This window comes from Leptonychotes weddellii, chromosome 5, assembly GCF_054177405.1.
Source record: "Leptonychotes weddellii isolate Sample4059 chromosome 5, ASM5417740v2, whole genome shotgun sequence".
In the NCBI taxonomy this organism is placed as follows: Eukaryota; Metazoa; Chordata; class Mammalia; order Carnivora; family Phocidae; genus Leptonychotes; species Leptonychotes weddellii.
The window spans coordinates 111,425,613-111,450,819 of NC_138373.1; the positions used below are offsets into that span (position 1 = coordinate 111,425,613).

The 25,207-nt window shown below is 32.9% G+C and overlaps 1 protein-coding gene across 6 annotated transcripts in view; it reads left to right on the forward strand.

The window, feature by feature from the left end:
• USP15 (ubiquitin specific peptidase 15) overlaps positions 1 to 25,207 on the forward strand; it is a 113,095-nt gene that overhangs the window by 59,885 nt on the left and 28,003 nt on the right. For 3 of the 6 annotated variants that reach the window (XM_006740661.3, XM_081821982.1, XM_081821980.1), the window contains 2 exons: positions 3,352 to 3,438; positions 9,709 to 9,853. In XM_006740661.3, the coding sequence (XP_006740724.1) occupies positions 3,352 to 3,438; positions 9,709 to 9,853 (232 nt within the window). Of the gene's footprint in view, positions 1 to 3,351; positions 3,439 to 9,708; positions 9,854 to 14,082; positions 14,183 to 25,207 lie in introns of those variants that run through there. The other 3 variants (XR_014145741.1, XM_081821981.1, XM_006740662.3) reach the window with 3 other exon arrangements.

The window sequence follows — 25,207 nt, forward strand, 5'->3', positions numbered from 1 at the left end:
CCGATGCGGGACTCGATCCAGGGACTCCAGGATCATGACCTGAGCCGAAGGCAGTCGCTTAACCAACTGAGCCACCCAGGCGCCCATCAACGTGGATATTCTTAAGTGAAACTGTTTTCCACTGCAAGGAGGCAGTGAAGAATACAGTGACTCTAGTATATAATTTGGTGCTGCTGCTTTAACCCATGCTAAGGTGTCCGCATTGTTACCCACCATTGTTTTTGCAATGTCATTGCAGATATCCACCCAGTGAAAAAGGCCAAATAACACTTAAATAACACCTTTATATTATTATGAAAATGGTTTTGACCTCATAGATGGGTATGTTGAAAGAATCGTGGGGCCCTCTCAGGGTCCATTGACTGTTCCTTGAGAACCACTCCCTAAACATCCAAGACATGTTGCCCTTGCCTACCCTGTCTGTGGTCTTTGCCCCAACCTTTATTAATTTTATTAATCTGGTCTCCTAAATGATCTCTCAGTCTCCTTTCTCTTTCTCAAGAATTACCTTTCTAGAACACAAATCTGATTATGTAGATACCCTTTTAAACTCTTTCAGCCGGGGTGCCTGCGTGGCTCAGTCATTAAGCGTCTGCCTTCAGCTCAGGTCATGATCACAGGGTCCTGGGGTTGGGCCCGCATCGGGCTCCCTGCTCAGTGGGAAACCTGCTACTCCCTCTCCACTCCCCTTGCTTGTGTTCCCTCTCTTGCCGTGTCTCTCGCTGTGTCTCTGTCAAATAAATAAATAAAATCTTTAAAAAAAAATAAACTCAGCATGCCCAGCACAATGGAATAAGATCTAATAAATTCCTTTATAGAACATAAAAGCTTCTTTATTATCATGCCTACCTTATTAACTTCTGTTCCTGTCACTACATACTTCTACTCTTTAAGCCAAACTCAATTTATTGATAATTCCCTAAACACATCATTGTTTCTACAGTCCCATACATTTGCATGTGCCACATGTTCTTTCCACCTGGAATACCCTCACTTTTAGTTTCCACCTATCCCTCCAACTCTGCACATCATTTTAAATCACCTCATGTTACTACCCACAAAATTTTATATTTTGTTAGAGTTTTAAAATTTCTATAGGACTTACACTGCTTTATAGTTATTTTGCTTATGTCTTATTTTCTCCCATTAGATTGTGAGCTGTTTGATGTCAGGAACTGTGTCTGTCCTTGTATTCCTAGTACGTACCAAGGGCAAGGCATATAGTAGTCATTTAATAAATGTTTGAGTATTTCAGTGAATTTCATAGAAACTTCTAATACTATCCTTGGATAGAGTTGCTAATGAATAGTAAAAAGGCCACACATGGGCAGAAAAAGGAAAAATATGTATATATGTGCCTCAGCCACTTTATTGGATAAAGTAATCAATCTTTATTTCTATAAATTTGACTGTAATTAAGATTCAAGAGAACATTTCAGTTTATTTCTGTTTCTGAAAAGTTGAAGTGGTTTACATTGAAAAATTAACCTTAATTCATTATAACTCCATCTCTAATAAATTTGGGGGTTTTTCCTTTGATAATTTAGCATTCTTAACATGAATGCAAAAATGCCAGGATACTTCTGTATTTCTATTAATATTTAAAAACTAGTACCTTTTAAAATATTAAGATAACCTTTTAAATGTGTCCTCTACGTTGTTTTATATTAAAACTTGGTTGATTATGTCTTATGTTTTGAACTTAGTACACTAAAATAATATAAGGTCTCCTATCAGAAAGGCATCTAAATAGAGATCTTACTTAGTGTAATCTACCTATATACAACCTGTATCAACAAAAAGAAACTCCTTTAAAATAAAAATTGGGGGGCGCCTGGGTGGCTCAGTCAGTTGAGCGTCTGCCTTCGGCTCAGGTCATTATCCCAGGGTCCTGGGATCGAGCCCCACATCGGGCTCCCTGCTCAGTGGGAAGCCTACTTCTCCCTCCTCCACTCTCCCTGATTGTGTTTCCTCTCTCGCTGTGCCTCTCTCTGTCAAATAAATAAAAATTTAAAAAATCTTAAAAAAAAATTTTTTACCAATATTTCATAATGTATAAAACTTTCAAAAGTTAAGTAAAAATTTTTATATGTAAGAAATGTTATTGCCGGGCGCCTGGGTGGCTCAGTTGGTTAAGCGACTGCCTTCGGCTCAGGTCATGATCCTGGAGTCCCGGGATCGAGTCCCGCATCGGGCTCCCTGCTCGGCGGGGTGTCTGCTTCTCCCTCTGACCCTCCTCCCTCTCATGCTCTCTGTCTCTCATTCTCTCTGTCTCAAATAAATAAATAAAATCTTTAAAAAAAAAAAAAAAAAGAAATGTTATTGCCCACCATGTATTCTGTGTAATGCATTGTAAGTATATAGATATGGTGAAATCTAAATCACCTAAAATTTGTAGACTTCAAGCAGATTTTGTAGATTATACTTTCATGCCCATTGACCATTTATTTCACTGTTCATTAGCACCTGATTAAAGGAAATAACATAATTTTTTAAAACCAATCACTTTGGGCCTCACTAATTTAGAATTTATGATGAATGAGATACTAGACTGACAGCTTTTTATAGCCCATGGGCTAGATATTGCCTAGTAAATTAAAATTGTTTACAAAATTAAATCTTTAAGAGAGCTGATAAGTATTTTAAAGTAATCATTCCTATGTAATGAGTTTGTTGATTATAAATCGTGCACATAAAGCATATTGACTGATTAAAAGCCATTAGTAATTGAAATTTCTCCAAAAAGATTCTGAATTAGTGAGGTGAGTAATATATGGTCAGATGTATGTCTTTTCAGTTTTTGCAGCGATAATTTGGCCAAAAATTACTTCTCGGGATTATGTTTGAATTCTTTTATGCTATTGTATCCCTATTGCTTTACATTTTAAAGAATTGGTAAATCCGCGGATCTCTGTGTCAGTGTTGTGTATAAGTAGAATGTGATGGTACCTACTGAGATACAAATTGGATTTCCTTTACATGCTTTCTTAAAAAATTGATATTTTAATTCCACCGATTTAAGGAAATTATTGTTTGTAAAACATTGAAAATGGTTACCTGAACTCAGAAATGGGTGTATTGAGTCCGAAGATTTATAGGAATAATAAATACCAAGTTGTATATTTAATTTGATAAATTTCTTTTGAAAATAGTTCCCTTTTGTACCATTATTTTTTATATGAAAAAATACATAGGAAATAGAAAAAAAAGGATATATAGTGATTTTGCTCATGAATCTGTTTTCCAGCATTCATTTACTACATACATTGTCATCTGTTCTTTTCTTTATTTCATAATTAATTTCAAAATTCAGCATTTTTTATCTAATTTAACATTTTCATATTTTTAAAGGTCCCCAGGTGCATCCAATTTTTCAGCTTTACCAAAGATCTCTCCTTCATCTCTATCAAATAATTATAACAACATCAACAACAGAAAGTAAGCACTGAATCTTAAAAACTCTTTGTTTAATTGATCGCCCTATTGTGGTTTCAAAAATCTCTTGTATCTAAAACATAGGATAAAAGTCTTAATGCATTAAAATTGAATTTTCTTTTAAATTACTGATCAGTTCTTCTAGGAGTAACTTTACCAGAAAAAAAGCACAGTTATAAACTTCTTGATTTAATACATATACTACAATAATCCACTAAAAGAAAAATAAAGTACTTTCAGAATTTTACTTTTTAAACACTATTGAAAATATATACAGAAGTCTATTAGAACTCAGTTTTTTAGTAAGAGTGTAAATTTCAGATGTCATTTGAGAACTAGATATATAATCACCTACAGTCTGTAGGTTTTTTTTTAGAGTATATATCAGTGATTCTCACCTGGAAAGCATACACAAATTTTTATGTTTATCAAAAACGCATTCACTTTTTCTTTAAAAAGTTTAGAGAAACAATTCCCTTACCCCATCATGAATCAGAATCTCAGAATTTATAAAAGTTACATGAAAGTGTATGCTGTATTGCCATAAGAAAAAAGTTTAAAAATCACTTGGGCTTCACTATAATGTCTGACATGGGTATATTACCTTGAAGGTACATTACCTTGTCACGGTTTTTGTTTTTTTTTTTTATAGAAAAGGATAAAAAGAAAGCTTTTATTATTTGTGATTAGTCCAGTCAAATTAGGGGAAGAACTTTAATCTAGAGACGATTACCCTTTTATTATTTCTTGAATAGATACATTGTTGTTTATTTTTTAGGTTAACTGTATGTAGTTAAATATTTGCACTACTTGTCCAGTTCATAAGTGGCATCTGATTTCCCAAAGAGTAAATTTGGACTAAGGCTATTTGTGAAATAATTTTTAAAATAACATCATTAATTGAATTTGTAAGTTTAATTAATTTTCCCTTAAAATTCATTTCTGGGGTGGAGAGAGGGCTTGACAAAATGATTTTTAATGTACATCTAGGTTATAAATATGTAAGAACAGCCAAAATAATTTTGGAAAGGAAAATGAGAAGGATTAATCCTGCCAAATATCACAACCTGTTGTAAAGATAATAAGAATTCAAACCGCATAGTAGTGACCCAAGAATACACCTACAGATCAGTGAAATGGAAAAGACAGTCCAGAAACAGCCCTTTATACATAAAATCAGAAAACACTGTAGACTAATGGAGAATGAGCGGATTATCCAGGAACTTTTGTTGGGAAATTGGATTACTATTGAGAATTTCTCTTTAAAACTTTATATTAAATTGACTTTTTAATTGTTAGGCATATAAAAATGAAAAGGCAAATAAATGGAAAAAAATACTTGCTACAAATAACAAAGGATAAATATTCCTAATATATCAAAGTCATAAAGATCAGTGAGAAATTTTCTAAGACAAGTAGACAAATGGGCAAATGATACAGCAGGCAATAAAAGCAAAATAATTAAAATATGTAAACATTTTAAATACTAAAATTCACAACTAACTACAGATGTGTAAATTAAAACCATAAAAACTCCATCCACTTCTCTGCACTTCAGTCTCACTGGTAATGATACTTATTCTTGCAAGGATTTCGTTTGAGTGTTGGAGTATTAGTCCAACTTTTTAGAAAAGAATTTACCGTGTGTGTCAAGAAGATTTAAAACATTAATTCCCTTATTTTAGTAATTTATAAAAAGACGTATCATAGTGTAATTACATTATAGTGTAATAGTGAAATATTGAAGATGCTATGAATATCCAAACTTGCAATGTAGTATGTTCTTTACTACTTAAAAATGTATGTCCACAGGCAAAAAACTGAAAGGAAATACCCTTGTAATCTGGTTTGTATTTTATATGGTATCTTTTAATTAAATTCATGAAAAATAATTTTTTTATGGGAGATAAAATACTTCTTGTGTTTCTACCAATTGCAGATGCTCCCACATTTACTATAAAAGAATTCAGTTCCATGTATAACATATTTATAGTTATTCTTTGGAGAAATTTTTAACATTGTATGTAGACTGCATTGAACATAGACTATATTGGGACCTTTTGACTCGAGTCGTCATACTACTATATCTGGTCTGGTGTGTTTCTGTTTTTGTCTTATTTCCCTCCCATAGTAAAAATATGATGGTATAATCGGATCTTAAAACCTCTGGCTGCAGAAGATACTGGGAAAGGAATTGGAGTATTTTCTTAAGTTTGAAATATGTTTAATGATTCTACTTCTATGGCTAGATTATATTTTTAGCTATTTATATTTGTTTATTTTAGGCACTAAAATAGTCCTTTCATAATAGGAAATTTTTATAGCAAATAGCTACTGAAGTACCACCATGCTTAAAAGTAAAGCTTTAAAAGTAAAGCTTACTTTATTATAAAATGCTCCTAGAAGTCTTAACTGTGTTTATTTAAAAAAAAAAAAACCTGTAATGTTAGACTTGTGTGCATGGAAGTAATTAAGGTACATCATTATTGTAGTTTAAAAGTTGTACATGATAAGACATATTTTGTTTTTACTGTATGTTTTTACTGAATGATCTGTTCCCCATCCCATGGCAAGTATGAATAAAATTAGGTTAAATGTAAATAAAGAAATAAATAAATAAATGTAAAGCTTAACTTTCTTAGTAAAGAACAAAATTTAAACATTTGTAAAATGGGAAGTTTTTTAATTTTAATTTGACTTAACACTTTATTTTGAATTTGAATTAATCTGAATTTGAATTAATATTTGGATTAATATTATAATAATTATCGAAATTATTTCACATAAAATTTATTTCTTTCCATTCAACTTGTAGAAATAAGTAGGAGTTTGAGACTTATTGTGGAAGTAGCATAGTTTCTTTAAAAGTATGTAAAATGGGTAATGACCTTTTTTAGATTAAGTGCATTTTTGAAACGTCATGTATATGGAAATATTCTACAAGTGCCAAAGTATATACTAAAATCAGTAGTTATGACTTACAGGTTTATATGAAATTATCTACAAATTCAAGACTTGAATTAAACTGATACATTACTAAGATAAAAAGTTTTCACTTGCAGAAATAAGGATATTAGTCATAAAGATAATAACAAAGTATACTTGGAATTATTTCATATAAATTTAATAAAGCTTTTATTAAAGACTAATATTATGAAGAATCAGTTGTTTACTCTGATGTAGTCATTTTACCTGCTAGTCTATACAGTATTTGTTTTTGACTCAAATTATAATTTAAGTTCATTTTTAATATGCACCAGTTTCTTTCTCTTTTTGTTCCCTGCATTTTTCTGTCTTGCTACATTTGCTTTGATATAACACTGCCTTTAAAACATCTTTTTAATGTATGTGTTGTCGCAACTCTTGGCATTCCACATCAGAGCACATTTCTATTTTTATGTTAATTAATTTAAAGCTCTTCTATTTGAAATGGAAATGACTCCCTGTAAGAGATTAAACTATGAAAAAGAATTTGATTTTGGAGACTGACAGAGCTAGCCAGCCATATGGCTCTTTGCAAGTTACTTGCTGAAAGCATCATTCATTAGCTGCGAAATGAGCATAATTATAGTTATGAGGATTAAATTATAGATTTATAATACTTATAATGTCAAATATAAGTGCTAATTGAAAAGTCAATCTGAAATTTACCAAAAAAAAAGTTACTTTGATTTTCAGTGTATCTTCATTTAGGGTGATAGATTTATAATACAGAATTAATGTAGTATAATACTAAAATTCCCATTAAGGTTACAGGCATACTAATTTATTTTTGCAAAATAGCACAGCCATAGAGGATAAGGACTAGCTTGCCATCTTTAGGGAAAAAATAGTCATAGGCCTAGGTTTCCATGTACCTTGTTGAAGCGTTTTAAGAACTCCTGGTTTTGGTATTTTCCATTACTTATTTTAATATTTGAATTAGGAAGCACATTGAGTTACAAGTGGCCAATCAATATAGTATTAAAATATTTTAAATTTATCAGTTTTTATTATTATCATTGAGCATCTAGACTGTCTCAATCTTTGGGCAAGGCTTATATTTACTTTGTCACTTAAACTAAATGTAGATATCCTCTAAGATTCAAATTTTAAAAGACAAACTGCTTTTGCAAGTAAGTTTTTGTTCATTTCTCAGTAAATAAAAATCCCTATCCCAGCAAATTCCATCCTGTTGCCACTAAGAAGAGAAGAGCTTCCAGCATCCATTTGTGTTACTTGTGGCAGAGACAGATATCTGAATATATACTTAAGGAATAAGCATGTAAATGTGCTTTTTTAGTCTTTTCACTTTGTGTGTGTGTGTGTGTCTAGGCATGAGCATGCATTTGAACATAGTGTACTCTCTTCAAATTTTATTATAATTTTATATCTGGAGTATGTGTGGGTTTTTTTTTATTGTGGAGAATAGGTAGAAAATGCAGGCCTTTCATTTTTGTATATAGAGACTTTGATTTTTAGCACTTACAGGAATAAAAGAAAAACAGGATTTAGCTTTTTGTTACATGTCCTCAAAGTTAGATTCAAAAATCCAGTCATCAATCACTGAGTGAACATATATTGAATTGCTAATAGGTGTCTTGCATTTTAGTCGTTACTGGGAATATAAAATATGAATCATAAAGTTAATGATCTACATCATATACTGCTTATAAGAACTATGATTATTCAGAACCTGGCAGAAACAATGAACAGCCAGGCCTCTGTGGCCTAAGTAACTTGGGAAATACGTGTTTCATGAACTCAGCTCTTCAGGTAGGTCTTTCCAAAGTGAAACTCACATGTTTCATGGAAATCAGCAATAAAAGAAGAGTAGAGTTTTACATATCAGAACAAAACAAAACAAAAGATGCTTGAGTCTATTTTTTGTTTTATACTTTTTTTTTTTTTTTTTTTAGTATCAGGAGGTTTTGCTTCTTTGAGTCTGGGTACTGGTCTTTTTGTTTATGTTGGGGGTATGTTCTTAAAAATGTAAAAATATTATTAGGTTAGCATTGTATGTGTAGTTTTGGATTATGGTAGTTTTGTTTTATCTGTGTAGCTTGTTGAGGGGTGTGTGTGTGTGTGTGTGTGTTTACTAAAGGCTTTGTTATAACTGGCAGTAGTACAGTTCTCTTAAACTGTTAAAATAATAAAATGAAAGTATAGAAGATACAATAGAAAGTATTTGAAATTATAAGTAAAAAATATTTTTAAAAAAGAATACCAGGAATAAATGTAGCCAATTGAGATTATCAGGGTTACTAATTAATCATGTTTATTTGTAACACTGTATTCCTTTATTTGAATCCTGATTTGCTTTTAGCATGACCTTGATTCTCATTCAGGTTTGTTCTCATGAATTAAAAAAATGATGATTGAAAATATGGTTTTGAATTATATCTGAAGTGTCCATTGTAAATATTTTATAAGATAACCTATTAAAAATTAAGGGAGAATCGATCCTTTTCCACAAAATTATTTTTTTATTACATGTAGAAAGAAAGAGGGACAATTTAACTTATTGATTGACTAAAATTACTCTGATCTCTAAAGTTGAAAATTATATAGCTTTTTTAAAGATTAATATTTATAATGCTGGTAGTCCAGATTATCCTAAGGTTATAATCATCTAGGTAAAAAAACTACATTTTCTAACAAACTGGAAGAAAGATAAGGCAAATACTGGAATATACTTGCTTAGAATCATTTCATTTTTGCAGCCCTGATCACCCCAGACTTTTTTCTGCATTTGAATACTAGATTTTGCTGGTCTAGCATAGAAACTATAAATAGAATCTTCAATGCATCAGACCAGTGATGTCACAGAGGCCTTGGAAGTCTCTGCTCTCACCTGTAACTAAAGTACAACTCCTCCTGTTTCTACTGTTCTCATTCTGTTACAGTAGCAGGATGTAAAAGGGACATAAATGAGATGATTTACTGCTGCGGGTGGTGTTTAAAATCTGAATGTTTTAAATTTGATGGAGCAATGAAGAACGGAGCGAGCTGTGGAGCTGCTCCAGCTAATCAAGGGTAGAAAGATATAATAGTGGTTTTGTATTGGTTGGTGTGGCATATGTATGCAGTGATTTTGTTGATTGGATGAGAAATATCTTAATTAAAGGGGTTATTTTGATTTAGGTTCATGTCTTTAAAAGTACATGTTAATTTTTTTAATAAAAAAATTTAATGACTGACCACCTATCTCAAATCGGTTTGAAGTACTCTGCTCATATAACTACATTGTAATAATCGGCTGCATTATGAAATATATTCTTTGTTTTCTTCCAGTGTGAAAAACTCAAATTATTGTCTCCCATCATATACTGCTTATAAGAACTATGATTATTCAGAACCTGGCAGAAACAATGAACAGCCAGGCCTCTGTGGCCTAAGTAACTTGGGAAATACGTGTTTCATGAACTCAGCTATTCAGGTAGGTCTTTCCAAAGTGAAACTCATATGTTTCATGGAAATTAGCAATAAAAGAAGAGTAGAGTTTTACATATTAGAACATGAGTATTATATATGTTTTGAGAGTTTCTGTTTTCATGGAAGATTTAAACATGCATGTTTGAGTCATTCATTCTAGTGCTAGTAGAATATCATTATCAAGTTCCTCAATTAGGTGGCATATGATTGATTACCACATGGTAGAAGATTAACTATCACTTTATGCAAAAATATAATCTCAAACAGAAAACCTAGGCTCTCTGAAAAGAAAAAGAAACCAAGTGAGATCACTCCTTTATATTTTCAGTAGAACTGTCATGGTTTTTTGGACATTGGTGGGAATGTTAGAGAATAAATCTTTTATGGTCACCAGTTCTGTAACTCTAAATAAATTTATTTTTACACTTGATCTTAGTTTTTTTTAACCTTAATGTGAAATTAAGATTTTTTTTAATGAGAAAATTGTATGAACTTCCTTTTGCTTACATATTTTAACAAATCACTTTCCCTTAAAGATCTTTTTAATTTGGGGATAATTGATCACTGCCCCTTTTTTCCTTTTGTCTCTCCATGGAGCTCCCTTTTCTTCCTGCTCTATCTATACCCTCTTGAAGCTTGTTGAATATTTATGTCTTTGATCGACTTTGAAATAATGAGATCTATATGTTTTTTTAATATCGCTGTCACTAATTATAAAATTAGAGATGGTTATTTCATTTCCCTTTTACAAATAAAATTCTGCATTTCAAAAAGCCCCAAATAATGGTATACTATTTTTGATATTTCAATTTTAACCTTTTGGGGTGGTGTCCTTTTTTGGGGGGGTTGGGTTTTTTGCAAATTCTGAAATTTTATTTTTAAATCTGTAATTTTCTTTTCTCAATTCATATTTTAATACTGAATCTCTGATGCCCAGGAGGCATCCTCCAAAGATAATAGATTAAATACAGAGTATAGATTAATTAAGAACATTATTGCAACTCTTTTTCACTATCTGAGAATAGTATAGGACTCTTTAACCATCCAAAATCCAAAATTCTAAATAATGCCTTTTGTACATTGGCATTAATACATTTGTCTCCTAAATTAACCATTGTCTTTACAGTATTCTTGGAAAATTAGAATTTAATTGTCAAAATTGTCTATTGGCAATCTTTTAGAAATGCATAGGGGATATAATTACTTAATTTCTGATTTCTTGGTTTAGAGTTGATCCACTCAGAAAATAGCCTTTCTGCTCAAGCAGATACTGTGTAGGGTTAATAAACTCTTCCTTTAAACCTTTGATGATTAATATTATTCATGCTTTAATGTGAATTGCTTTATTCAAAATTATTTTTCTAGGATCCTAGTGCTAGTTAAATAAACAATTTTTAAAAATTTTTATCTTTATTTTTCTGGGAGAGGAGAAAAGGAACTCATCTGAGAAGAGCAAGCCAAAACTTATACTATGATTCTGGCAGCTATTTAGGTATCAAAGTAAAGTGTGTGGGTGCTGAGCTTTCAGAGATAGGAACAGTCCATACAGATTGTAATTTTATTTGGATGTCTGTGGGACTCTTCTGCCTGACCACTGAAAATCATCTGTAGTACCATCTCTGGAAAATGTTTTATATAGTGGTGGTTACATCAGTACCAGAAAACTCTTCTTATATCACCAAGTCATACTAATTTTTGGGTAACTCCTATCCTGGCACTGCCAAAGTTATTTTGGTTCTAGACACTTGATAAAGCTTGAGAGGTTTTGTTTTGTTCTGTTCTGTTTTGTTTTTAATCTAAAATCAATCTTGGTGCTTTCTTACAAGGATTGAGAAAATACTTTAACAGCCTAGGCGTTAAAAATTTGAGCGGGTCAGAAGAGAACAAGAGTTAATGTTCATGCTAATCATTCAGAAGCGGCTCTGGCTTTCATTCAAACTGAATTCCTTCTAAGGGATTATTACGTTCTAGTTTCCTGTGCCTTTAATACAGTCTTATTTAGTGTTTTGTCTCCAGATGGTTAACTATAATTTCTTAAAAATGAGTATTAAAATTAAATCTTCTAATCACTTCTGTTGAGCTAGATTTGGCATTTGTTGAACTTTCTTGTATATGTTTAAGGTATCAGAAACTTCATTCTATTAGTTATTGCCTCACTTCAAAACAGTTTTATTACAATAAATTTGTAAATCTAATGCTGACCCTCTCTTAATATATATCGCCTTCACATGTTCCATTTCAACTGAAATTAAAGCCTAAGAGTGAGGTTTGTTAGCCAGGAGGGTGATAGTTTGTTACTTTCTGGTAGTAATCATAAAGTAAGAAAAATTTTAGTTGAAAACTTTAGGGGTTTTTTAAGCAGTGAATATTATTTCATGTCTGTGTCTTGGCTGGAAACTGTACTTTCGCTAAAATCTACAATCACTTTGAGCAAGAGAAGAAAACTGAGTTTTTATTTTTGCTACTTTTGACTTTTATTTCAAATCCACGATTAAAAAAGCTAATACTTCAGTTTTATTTTCTTAAAGCTTCTATGCTTTTTGATTGATTTAGATGTTCACTCTGAAGCTAAAAACTCACCATTAAAGGGAATACAAAATGATGTGGGTAGCCTTTATCCCTGTTTCATGAACATGTATGTAAGTTATTAGGCCCACAGATCAAAGGGGTTAAAGATAACTAATAGAGTAGATTTTTTCAAAATAATTTTTTTAGATAGTTTCCTCAATTATCCTTTTTTTTTTTAAGTTTCCTTGTAACTTCTGTGAAACTGAAGACAATTCATGAGCTTCAGAAAATATTTCTACTGATAACTTGAATTTCAGTGTAATTTCTTGTATTCAATAATCCTAAAAAAATACATAGACATTTTAGTACCTCGGGCAGTATGATTATTGATATATCTAAAAAAATATGTGTGGGAGGCATACCTACTTTTTGTATGGGAGAATGGATTATGCTTTTATGCTTATTAACCCATCAGTAGCCTTGAGGTAATGAAATCTTTTGATTGCTTATGGTTAAAAACTAAGTGGCACCAATCTGAGTGTGATTTTAATATTATTAGTGTTATTAATTATATTTGTATTCAAGGTTCTCTCTGATGTAATGGTATGAATGAATATTAATTTTTTTATGAGAATGGTACTGCCATATAGATTTAATTTATTAATTTAATATTTATTGAATATGAAACATATGAGAAACTTTTGGACATAGATCCTGACCTCATGAAGATTATAGTCTAGATAACTGATTTTCACACTTTTTGCCTTTTAGTATGAGAATTTTTTTTTTTAATTATTACTATGAAAAGTTTAATTTTATCCTCAATATTTAAACAGATGTAGTGAAGTGGCTTTGGTTGGGTAAAGGGTGTAGAGTCCCATCTGCTTTCTCTTACTTTTCCTTAATGGCCCCAGAAGCATTCTCATGGGATCCCAGGACTCTAAGGAACAGTCTAAAAACTATAGTATAGGAAGAAAAAAGAAAAGAACACATTAAAAATTAATAATACAGATTAGGAGCACTGGTTATGGAGTTACACTGCTTGGATTGAAAACATGTCTCTCTTATTTATTATCTGTGTTACCCTATATAAGTTATTTCCACAATTCATTTTTGTCACCAGATGAGGAAAATATTAGGACCCATATCTTAGGAATTTATTGGGGATTAAATGAGTTGAAGACTATAAAGCTCTTAGGATAGTAACTAACACATCATAAATGAATAGGGAGTAGGTTGGTATTTTGTCTTGTTTTATTTCAATTCAACAAGCTAAGCAGAGTAACTGGAAAAAGTCTACTTTTGATAACCCCTCTATTTGTTCTCCTTTCCTACAAGTCTCATTTCACCTAGTGAATGAAGAAAGAATTAATTGTATTTTTAATTCTTTTTCACTTAGTATTATTGCAATAATGGTATTTATCATCTCCATTTTTGAACAGTGTTAGTTTAACTCTCCCTAGGCAAACTAGTAGGCAAGTGTTTGTGCATATTCAGTCTTGAGAGAACTCAGAATTTATGATTTCAGGTTATCCCTGGCCTCAATGATTGCAGGCATACACCATGTCCCAGTGGTACAAATAAGTTAACAAAATAGTTTTCTAATGCCCTAAATCTTTGAGAGAATGTCTAGTTTTAAAATTTTGCATTATTGGAGGTAATTTTAATTAGCATCAGTTGAGTAGATTGAGGAGCACTCCAACCCTTGTCTTTTTCATTGTCAAGGCCTAGGAGGCTCATGATTGGCTTCCTGGAAGAAGCAACTCTGCAGATGGATTTGAAGCAGGGGAGTGATATGGTCTTTTCCACTGGAAAGCAGCATGGCGTAAGATGGTTGTTTTCAAACTCTTTATTTGGAAGTAATAGGGCTTCTTACTCTAGGAAGTCGTTGAAAAAAATGATAATAATCAAGAATCTGTTCATTATTCCTGTCATACATTGTACAATCAGTTGGGATTCCAAGCATTTTTAAAGTCAGCTTTTTTTTTAATGATCTGTTGGGTTAGGAAAAAATCTATTCAATCTATTCAGTAAATTCAGAAGAATGCTAAAGGTTAAAGCTTTTTTAAAAAACTTAAAGATAGGGCGCCTGGGTGGCTCAGTTGGTTAAGCGACTGCCTTCGGCTCAGGTCATGATCCTGGAGTCCCGGGATCGAGTCCCGCATCGGGCTCCCTGCTCGGCGGGGAGTCTGCTTCTCCCTCTAACCCTACCCCCTCTTGCGCTCTCTCTCTCACTCTCTCTCTCTCTCAAAGAAATAAATAAAATCTTAAAAAAAAAAAACTTAAAAAGAATGACTAATACTACGCAGAAATAACTTTTTTTAAGAAACTAGATTCTTATATTGTAAAACAGTGGAAAAGTCATTACTGAAGCTATTATTTCTATGTTGTAGTACTTTATAGCTTTGCATATGATTAAAATAATGCTGTTCTGCTGTCACCCTGAGACATTCTTTTTGCATTTATTGGAACACCAATTCCAGATTAACATGAAGCTTTCTAATTTTATTCAAATAACCAAATTTATAGTTAATAAATGAAAATCGTTTTCATCAGAAAAAGAATCATTTGACCTGAGACATAAGAATTTTAAAAAATAGTTTAGGATCTTGAAGAAAATGATTTCTTCTGATAAACTGAGTATTATAGCTAAAAATTCAAATACTTCTTCCTAGGGCAGACTTTTTAAAAATTATAAATGACATACAATATGATATTAGTTTCATATATACCACATAGTGATTTGATATTTTTATACATTACAGAATGATAACCATGATAGGTGTAGTCACCATCTGTCACCATACAAAGTTATTACAAAATTATTAACTATATTCCCTGTGCTGTACTTGACACTAATCCAGGAAATTAAACTCACTTATTTCAGTTCCTATATTTGCCAAAAATTACATGGCACTATCATCAAAAATGTGTTTAATCATCTATCAAATGACAACTCAGTTGGGTCTTCTTTCCATTTTGATAAAAGTAAAGAAATAGAAACGACCTTTCTTGTATTAGAACCATTCACTTTCTCAACACAGATACCAATTTTTTTCTTTTCCCTTTGTTTGAACTAGGGTAAGAGAGATGTATTCCTTCTTTTAGAAAGAGAAAGGGGGCTGGGAAAGGAGAACCTGAATTCTCAGGCATATTATTTTGGGGAAGAGTATATACAGCATAGTTCTCTAAGAATATGGTTTTCATAACCGGGGGAGACATGGTATCTCTAAAAGCATGACTTTTGCACCTATGTAACTTGGCTAATTGTGATTTCTTGTCATGAAAACATGCCTTTCTTAACATCAGATACTGAAGGGAATCTTATTTTGGCATTCTTCACATTTTCTGAATTAACATACAAATATCTCTAGGATTAATGCCTCTATTTCTGAATTAGTATAGACTTAAATGTTTTATCTGCCCCTAATTCTGTATTAGGGAATGACATAAGTATAGATTAGAGAAAAATACAGGGATTTCAAGGAGTTATAAATAATTACACCTGATTCTAATACAGATTTACATTACTCTGGCAGATCAACACCAATTTACATATACTCACTAGACAGGATTACTTACATATACTCACTAGATAGGATTACATCTTACGACAGCAGTTAACATAATCAGACTGAAGTATCTTGTATTGATTTAAGATTTTTTTTTTTTAATTTTTAAGTAATCTCTACACCCAACATGGAGCTCAAACTCACAGCCCTGAAATCAAGAGTCGCATGCTTTACTGACTGAGCCAGCCAGGAGCCCCTCTTGAATTGATTTTAATAACTGTTGAAAGGATATTTATTTGTAGTTAAAGGAAAATGTAAGAAATGTCAGTCTGTAATTTATAATGATAACTACAAATTGCTCACCTCCAAAAAAAACAAAGGGAATGTGGTTCCACATTTACTTCTATCACCCAAAAATCAAACAATTTATTTTCTTGAGGTCAAAATGCTTTCTAAGATCTATTTTCTCCTTTATTAAATATACACTAATATCATTCAATACTTTATAATTAGAAGATTCTAAAATGTATCATGCTAATATTCTAAATTATAAATTGCTATTACTGAATAGTGTCACTAGGAAATAGAGGATATTGGACTGATAGAGCCTTAAGAAAAGGAAAGGCATGCTAAATCCCTCTGACGGGCTTGTTTTGTTGTCTTTTTGTCTGTTTGTTTTAATGTATACATTTAAATTCTGGTCAACTGAGGCTGTGCTGTATTTATTACTAAAAAGTCCCTAATCTACTGGACTTTTTTTCTTTTCTTTTTTTTTTTAAGATTTTATTTATCTATTTGACAGAGAGAGATATAGCGAGAGAGGGAACACAAGCAGGGGGAGTGGGAGAGGGAGAAGCAGGCTTCCCACTGAGCAGGGAGCCCGATGCGGGGCTCGATCCCAGGACCCTGGGATCATGACCTGAGCCAAAGGCAGACGCTTAATGACTGAGCCACCCAGGCGCCCCTGGACTTTTTTTCTTTTAATATCATTTATCTTAAAATCACCTTTCTATTTTAGTTTGTGAGTAGAAATAGTTTGTGATTATGCTTATTGCTCATGAACAGCTTCATTAATGTTGTCACTTTGCAAATAATTGCTTAGTTCAATATTCTTTTAATACCGTACTTATGGAATCCAGTTGCTAAGTATTACCAATCAGCCCTTTAGAGTGATTGTAAACTATGCTATACTGGGTAGGGAGAGGGTCAGTGAGTTGGTACTGAAAACCATTGCTTAATTAATAATAATATTTAAAATAAATTACTGATTCTCATAAACTCATATTAAAAAATTAACAGCCCAGTAACGAACCTGCAGCCTCTGAGAACAACAGTACCCTTCTTTGCATAGTGCAAGTTTTTCATATCATTGTCACTTTCTTAATTTCCTCTTCACAGAGGTCTGTCATTTAAGGCATAAGGTATCCTTACTTCACTGATGAGAAAATTGAGGCAAGGAAAGTTTAAGTGACTTGTCATTCACTAGGACAAGTTAATAAGTGAATTAAAATTGAGTTATTATTCAAAAGCATTCTGAGATGTGTCTTTCAAAATGACACTAATCAACTTGTAAGAAATGCATAAAAATGTTTTATTTTATTGTGGTCAAATATACTTAACAAAATTTACTATTTTAATCATTTTTAAGTGTACAATTCAGTGGCATTAAGTATATGCAGATTGTACAACCATTAACAGTGTTTTTATGTTTATGTCAAATATATGGCCCCCTTAATACAAGATGCTCCCATGAAGTAATGTAACTGTTGTATATATCAAAACAGTTTCCTAGGAGGTTATATACATACTTACTCATTTGATAGTAAGAGTGTTCAAAACATTTTAAGAACTCCTTTTGGAATTACGTTCCCTTTTCTTAGCTTTGATGATGAAATTGATTTTCAAAAACCTGAAGTTATTCAGAGCATCGTCCTCAGAATATTATAGGCCGGTCAAGCTGGGTAATTTTTTTTAATCAAATATACTTATGAAGTCATCCATTCATTTACTCAGCACATAGTTATTGAGGGCCTGCTAAGTTCCTTTCACTCTCATAAGCACTAATTACACCATTGTGAGCAAAACAGTATCTGTTTCCATGGAGCACAGTCTAGTAGAGAAGATGAACATTAAATCATGAATTATGATAAGCATCATGAAGAGGAAAAATGGGGTGCCATGACTAAATAACAAGAACTTGGAGAGTACCTACTTTATACTGGGTGTCATACTCTCCAGAAGTAACATTTGAACTCTGACCAAAGAATGGGTATGAGTTAGGCAGGTGGGAGTTGAAGCTAGATGGAGCAGCAACATGTGCAATGCCTCTAGGACAGGCAAGTTTGAGGAACCAAAAGGTGAGGAACCTGTGTAATAACATTTGAAAGGGAGTGATATAAAATCAGTCAGAACCTTGCCTACTCTATATACAGTAGTAACTGCCCTCCCACATTCCATACATGAATCATAACCACCTCACATGCTCTCTCTATATATTTAGGTTTTTGCTGTTGTTGTTGTTGTTTGGTGGGCAGCAAAGCAAAGTTTATTGAACGACAGTAAAGTAACAGTAGAAAGGTCCCAAAGAGGAAGGGGACCCGAGAGGGTTGCCCTGTATTTGGGGTTTTTTGTCTGTCTGCCTTTGCCTACTCCAAATGCACCCACAGACACATGCTCACACACACACACATTCCATGAGCTCAAGGCCTTTGTTTTAGTCACTGCTATATCCCCATTTATCTGTCTGCCCCCCCCCCACCTCTCTCACACATGCTCACACTCACACATGCTCTGTGAGCATAGGGGCTTTGTTTTAGTCACTGCTCTAGCCCTATTACCTAAAACAGTGTTTGACGTGTAGAAGGCACTCAAATTAATGAAAAGTAAGGGAAATCACGTTTGTCTCTACTGTCTGGCTTGTGCATCATAGTTATAACCATTTAATGAAACTGGAGTGATGGTAGGAGGGGCACAGTTGCAGGAGTAGACTTGGGGTAGGGAAAAGAATATGAGTTAATTTTAGGCATGTTCAGTTTGTGATGCCCATGAAACATCCAAGTTAGATACATCATAGGCAGATGATATTCTGATATAGAATTCAGACCAGAGGCTTAGGTTAGTAATAGAAATATGGTTGCTTGTAGATGATACTTAAAATCAGGGATGATTGCATCTAAATTAGGGCATCTTTGAAAAATAGGTCCCAGGACTAAGCCTTACAGTACAGCGTTCAAGTGGAGGAAAGACGCTACTGTTGCAATGGGAGAAAACAAGATTGTTTGCAAGTAGTTTCTAGATTTTGTAATGACTTCTATTATCCTAAAAATACAAGACCAGGTTACTTGCTAAGAATTAAAGAGTAAGATTGCTTGGCAGTACTGAGATCTCATTTGAGGCTGAAGATCATCAATTCAGAATGGTGGATATGTATTCACTTGAAATTTTCTCTAGCAGTGTTCAGCTACGTAGTGCATAGAATAGATGACTGGGTTCATATAGTAAGTAATTGGGTTCATTTAGGTTTGGAGAGAGAAAAGGGCGAAGGAATTAAGAGCTACTAAACTAAATTTTCTTGTTTTCATTGGGCTAATTTATTTAGCTAATCCAACAAGCAACCATTGAGTCTCCACTGTGTGCCAAGCGTTGTTCTAGCCATTAGTAATAGAGTTGAAAAAGACAGTGCCCATACTTTAGAAGTTCATGGTGTAGTGAATGAAAAAAGACATAAATAAATATGATACACTATGTGATAGGATAGAAAGCATGATCAGCCAAATGTTGTGGAAGCAAAGAAAAGAGGGCCCTTGGGAAATAAGTGAGGCTTCACCAAGGAGGTGACTTCTGAGTCAGGCCTTGATTTTGTTTGGTAGAGTATGTTATTGGTAATGGCTTATGTTTTGTTCATTTGGTCATTAAAATAGCAATGAATTACCAGAGGTACAAATATACCATCATAGCTCATACTTATTCCATATTTTTCCACCACAGAAATCCCTACATTCGAAATCTATTTTACCATAGCAAAAAATACATTGTTTATACATAAACACATATTGGCACCCCTTGTATGCTATATATTGATGCTTTTTTCACATGTATGCCAGCTCTAAAGAGAAGTACCTAAAATATTTTGATAATGACAATATCAAGAGAATAAACATACAGCCTTCTAAAGTAATTACATCAAAGATGATGTTCATTTGAATTTGAAGGGTTTACTAGAAAATCACAGCTTTATAACCATGTCATGGATAATTAAAAATAAAAACTCTGTGGCCTTCATTTAGAGAGATTTTGCTTTGAATATAAACTGAATCATTGACACATATATATTAATATACATACACATGTGTATATTCATTATATATGAATGTATTTTTTTTTTACAGATTTGTTATATAATTGAGGTATTAATGATTCTTCAATAATTGCCCAAGGCCATTCTAAGTATTAAATACTTTGACAGAAAAAGCTTTCAGTAACTTTTTTTGTTTGTTTGTTTTGTTTTTTTTTATTTTTAAAGATTTTATTTATTTATTTGAGAGAGAGAGAATGAGAGAGAGCACATGAGAAGGGTTAGGGTCAGAGGGAGAAGCAGACTCCCTGCCGAGCAGGGAGCCCGATGCGGGACTCGATCCAGGGACTCCAGGATCATGACCTGAGCCAAAGGCAGTCGCTTAACCAACTGAGCCACCCAGGTGCCCTTCAGTAACTGTTTTTAAAAGAAATTACAAATTTTTTACCAAAATGTTACTAATTGTTTATAAGGAATTTCTTAATAGTAAGATATAACGTACCTTAAGAGTCCTCTTATACTGGGGCGCCTGGGTGGCTCAGTCGTTAAGCGTCTGCCTTCGGCTCAGGTCATGATCCCAGGGTCCTGGGATCGAGCCCCGCATCGGGCTCCCTGCTCAGTGGGAAGCCTGCTTCTCCCTCTCCCACTCCCCCTTCTTGTGTTCCCTCTCTCACTGTCTCTCTGTCAAATAAATAAAATCTTTAAAAAAAAAAAAAAGAGTCCTCTTACACTCACTGAGTACCATACCTAAAGTGTCTCTGTCATCACGATTATACCACCATCTTCCTGGGAACCTCTGCTGTCTTCTCTGAGACTTGTTCCATTAATCATCATATCATTGTTACAGACTTTTAAATCTACCTCTTCACTGTGTTTCTTTAAGCATATATACATGGTCAAGTCTTTTTTTCTTTAATTGGGGGGGTGGGAAGGAATAGAGTGAAGAGGACTCAACCTTGAAAATTGAAAATAATGGTCTGTGCTTTCTCCCTATTTTTTCATCTCGCATTCAGTAGTCCTCTGAATCATAGCAATAGTAGTTACAAGTATGGATTTTGGAACCTGACTGCTTGGATTCAAATCCTAGTTCTGCTACTTAGTTGTATGATCTTGGATAAGAAACTTCTTAGTTTCTTCATCAGTTAAATGAAGATAAATTGCTTAAGAAGTGCTTGGTAACTAGAAAGCAATATGTCAGTATCAACTGCTGTTACATCATTGCTGTGACCATCATACCACCCCATAGAAATTGCTTTTGAAAAGGTCATTCTTGTTTGCAGGGTTCTTTGTAGCCTCTTTACCTTTGAGAAATTGACACCCACTTTAATTGACAAATCCCAGCCTGTCTCAACCATAATTTTCCCTCCTGAGTTTCCCTTCAGTATGTAACTATTAGATGGACATTTCTGCCTAGATAATACTACACTTAAACTAAATGTGTCTACTAAGACCAAACATATTCCCCCAAGAAACCTGATCCTTTTCTCTTATACTCCCTTATAGTTGCAACTATCCACCCACTAACCCAAGTCAAAAACTTGAGACTTACTACCCCAAATCCTCATTCCACTACCTCTTAATGTCACTTATATCCATCTTCTCTTCTACTGTCAGTACACTATTTCAATACTTGAGCATCTTTTATATGAACTATTGAAATATATCTCTAACTCATATCTTTTTTCCTTTGTTTATCCTCTTCCACTCCATTTAGTACACTAATTCCAGAGTCATTGTTTTAAAATGAAAATATAATTATGTTATCTCTTTGCTTAAAACTTGCTTCCTGTCACCTGAGGATAAAACCCAAATGGGACCCTACCTACCTCTTTAGCCAAAACTAGAGGTTCTTGGAATTTGTTATAAGTTTCAAACTTCTTTGTGTATACTGTTTTCTCTTCCCTGGTTGCTTTTCCCACACCTCCACCTCTCTCTCCTTTCCTCTGTCTCTTTCTTCTGGATAAATACCTGTTACACAGTGAGAATCATGAAAGTAGAGATTGTGTTTGGTTTTCTTTTATATCCCCAATGTTTAATATAATGCCAGATAATAATACATTAGAACAGTGTTTCTCACAGTGTGTCTGTGGATGAGATAGCATGGTCAGCAATAAAATAAGCATAGAAATTAAGCATAAGTGATCTAAAACTTTTCTAGCTGTTTGTCAGAGTAATTTTATATATATTAAATCTCATAATAAAAAAATGGGGCTTTGTTTTTTATATGTCATTTTTTATTTCATTTTTCTAGTGGTTCATTTTTGTATTTTATGAAAGTATCAGTCTGTGATGATTTGGAAATTAAAAAAAAAAAAATTTAGTTCTTTCACACAAATGGTTAGAGAAGAACTGCATTAGAAAAGATACCAGAAATGTTTAGAACTTGACCTGTCACAGATTGATATTTCTGAAACTGTCTAAACTCCAAAAGAGCACATTAATTTTAAAAAGAATTATAGCACATAGTATCTGTCTTTACTTCTTGAAACTGAAGAGTCAGAAACCTACCAATATATATAATAAAGTCCAAGAAATACTGTAGCTTTATGTTCCAGCAGTGTAACCAATCTGATAGCTCTCGGAATGGGCTGCCATGTTAATCACAGCTCGGCAGAGAAACCCCTAGTACCATGCAAATAGTTTCCTTGAATGATTTCATGGTGAATGATAGGAAAAAGGCCTTTTAGAACATTATTTTTATGCTTCTAGAGACTCTTGAAATAATTATCTTCTTAATAAATATTTGGTGAGTGATTAGATAAATTTAAGGTTCTTTTTGATTATGAAAATAATCAGAAAATATAATTCATGCTGTTACATGGTATTTAAACTTCTGTTTCAACTCACCTGAAGTATTTATTGTCCGTTATGGGCCTAATGTAATGAAATGATGCAGAGAAGTATATGACATGGTGGTTTCCCTTAAAGAATGTAAAAAAACAGTTAAACTTTTTAGAAATTTTCTGCTATCCTTTCCTGTATGCCTTCACAGGAGAACTAAAAGATCAATGAATCACACAATTTGTAATACCCATTTATTAAAAAATGTTTCTTTACGGAATATTATGTGCAAGGTACTAAACCACACATAAAATTTTAAAGAACCACTGTTTTTTCTTAAATCCTTTGTCTTGATTGACTAAAATAGTGGCATTCATTTCATTGTGAGCCAGTTTTGTATTATTAAGGGGTAGAGCAGATACAATACTAAATATTAAAATTGAATTCGTACACTTTAGTTCTTTAAAATAAATATAACTTACATTAAAGTTTATTGTTATTAGAACCATTTGTTTTTAGTTTCCTTCCTATAAACTGAATATTGAACATAAAATCACTTATTAAATAGCCTGTTACTAAAAAAAAAAAAAAAATTTTTATACAATTGCTGTTATATTCTAGTAGTTTGAAAACCTCAAATACATCTGCCTGAAAGTTATAGTATTGTTGTTGGTGTAATCATTATCACAGAAGCTTTCAAATTTATTTATATTGCAAGTAGATCTTCTAATTTCTACTTGTAACATTTAATATGAAAATTAATGGTCTTTACATAATCATAGCTTTTTTAACATTGTAAGATTTACTCACTGTCAGTAACAGGGTAGTCTTTTTGAGAAATTTAGAATTCTCCCTCAGTCCAATAGATGAGAGAGAAAAATAAAAGCATATTTCTTTCCTAGCCAACAAAATGTTTCCCATTAGTTCTCGTCCTTCCCAGAGCTTTCATAATTCTTCATTGAATTTAAGTAGTGTATGATGAAATATCATAGAATTTGAAGGAAAGGGTAACAGCAGGAACTTTAAATGAAATTTAATTTTATTTAGGTCTTAAGCGTAGTGCCCAGATTAATGACAGACATTCAAATGTTAGAACAATATCCTTGTCCAATTCAAAACTGCTGCCTTTAGGGGCGCCTGGGTGGCTCAGTCATTAAGCATCTGCCTTCCGCTTGGGTCATGATCCCAGGGTCCTGGGATCAAGCCCCGCAACGGGCTCCCTGCTGGGCGGGAAGCCTGCTTTTCCCTCTCCCACTCCCCTTGCTTGTGTTCCCTCTCTTGCTATGTCTCTGTCAAATAAAAAAAAACAAAACAAAAAACAAAAACTGCTGCCTTTGAAACTATTTTATGTAAAATTCCAATATTTTAAGTTGAGTGTATGCCAGTGATCTCTTCTCTGACTAGTTGAAAGGGGAAAAAAACAGTTAAAAGTTTTTTAAGAATAAATGAATTAAAGTTATATCCACTTATTTTCATTATTTTTGTTTTTTAAGATTTTATTTATTTATCTGATAGAGACACAGCGAGAGAGGGAACACAAGCAGGGGGAGTGGGAGAGGGAGAAGCAGGCTTTCCGCCGAACAAGGAGCCCGATGTGGATCTCGGTCCCAGGATCCTGGGATCATGACCCAAGCCGAAGGCAGACACTTAACGACTGAGCCACCCAGGCTCCGCAAAGTTATATCCACTTATATTTTACTTACCTAAATTTATTTTTTAAAGAAAGCTTGAAAAGAGATTGGAAATGAAAAGCAAAATAGAACAATTGTATTTGCTTTCCCAAAATATGTGGAGAAGCTTTAGAATTGATCTCTCACATGTAATGAGATTTGCCTTTCCTAGGGGAAAAAGTAACAAAAACAAAATACCGAATGTCTTAAAAATATCTCATTTTTAAAATTTACTTGATGAAGGGCGGCCTTATATTTATACTTCTTCATTGTAAAAGTCTACATCACACTTTTCCTTTCTCATCCACTGTTTTTTACAGAACTAGAGCCAGTATCCCAGTATTAACAGAAATCTTCAGAATTATACAGTACCTTTTCAGAATGTTTATACTGTTGTCATGACAAACTGAAAAACAATAGTGTGGCAAATCTGAAAATTCTTATTCCATCTAATCTTAAAATCCAGGAAAAAAGAATATTGGGTTATTCTAAGGTTACTTTAACCATGGATTACTTCAGGTTTTATTTTTAAATCATAAGAAAATAAAATGGTTTCCTCATTTTAGATTGGGTTTTTATTTTTAGTATTGGTT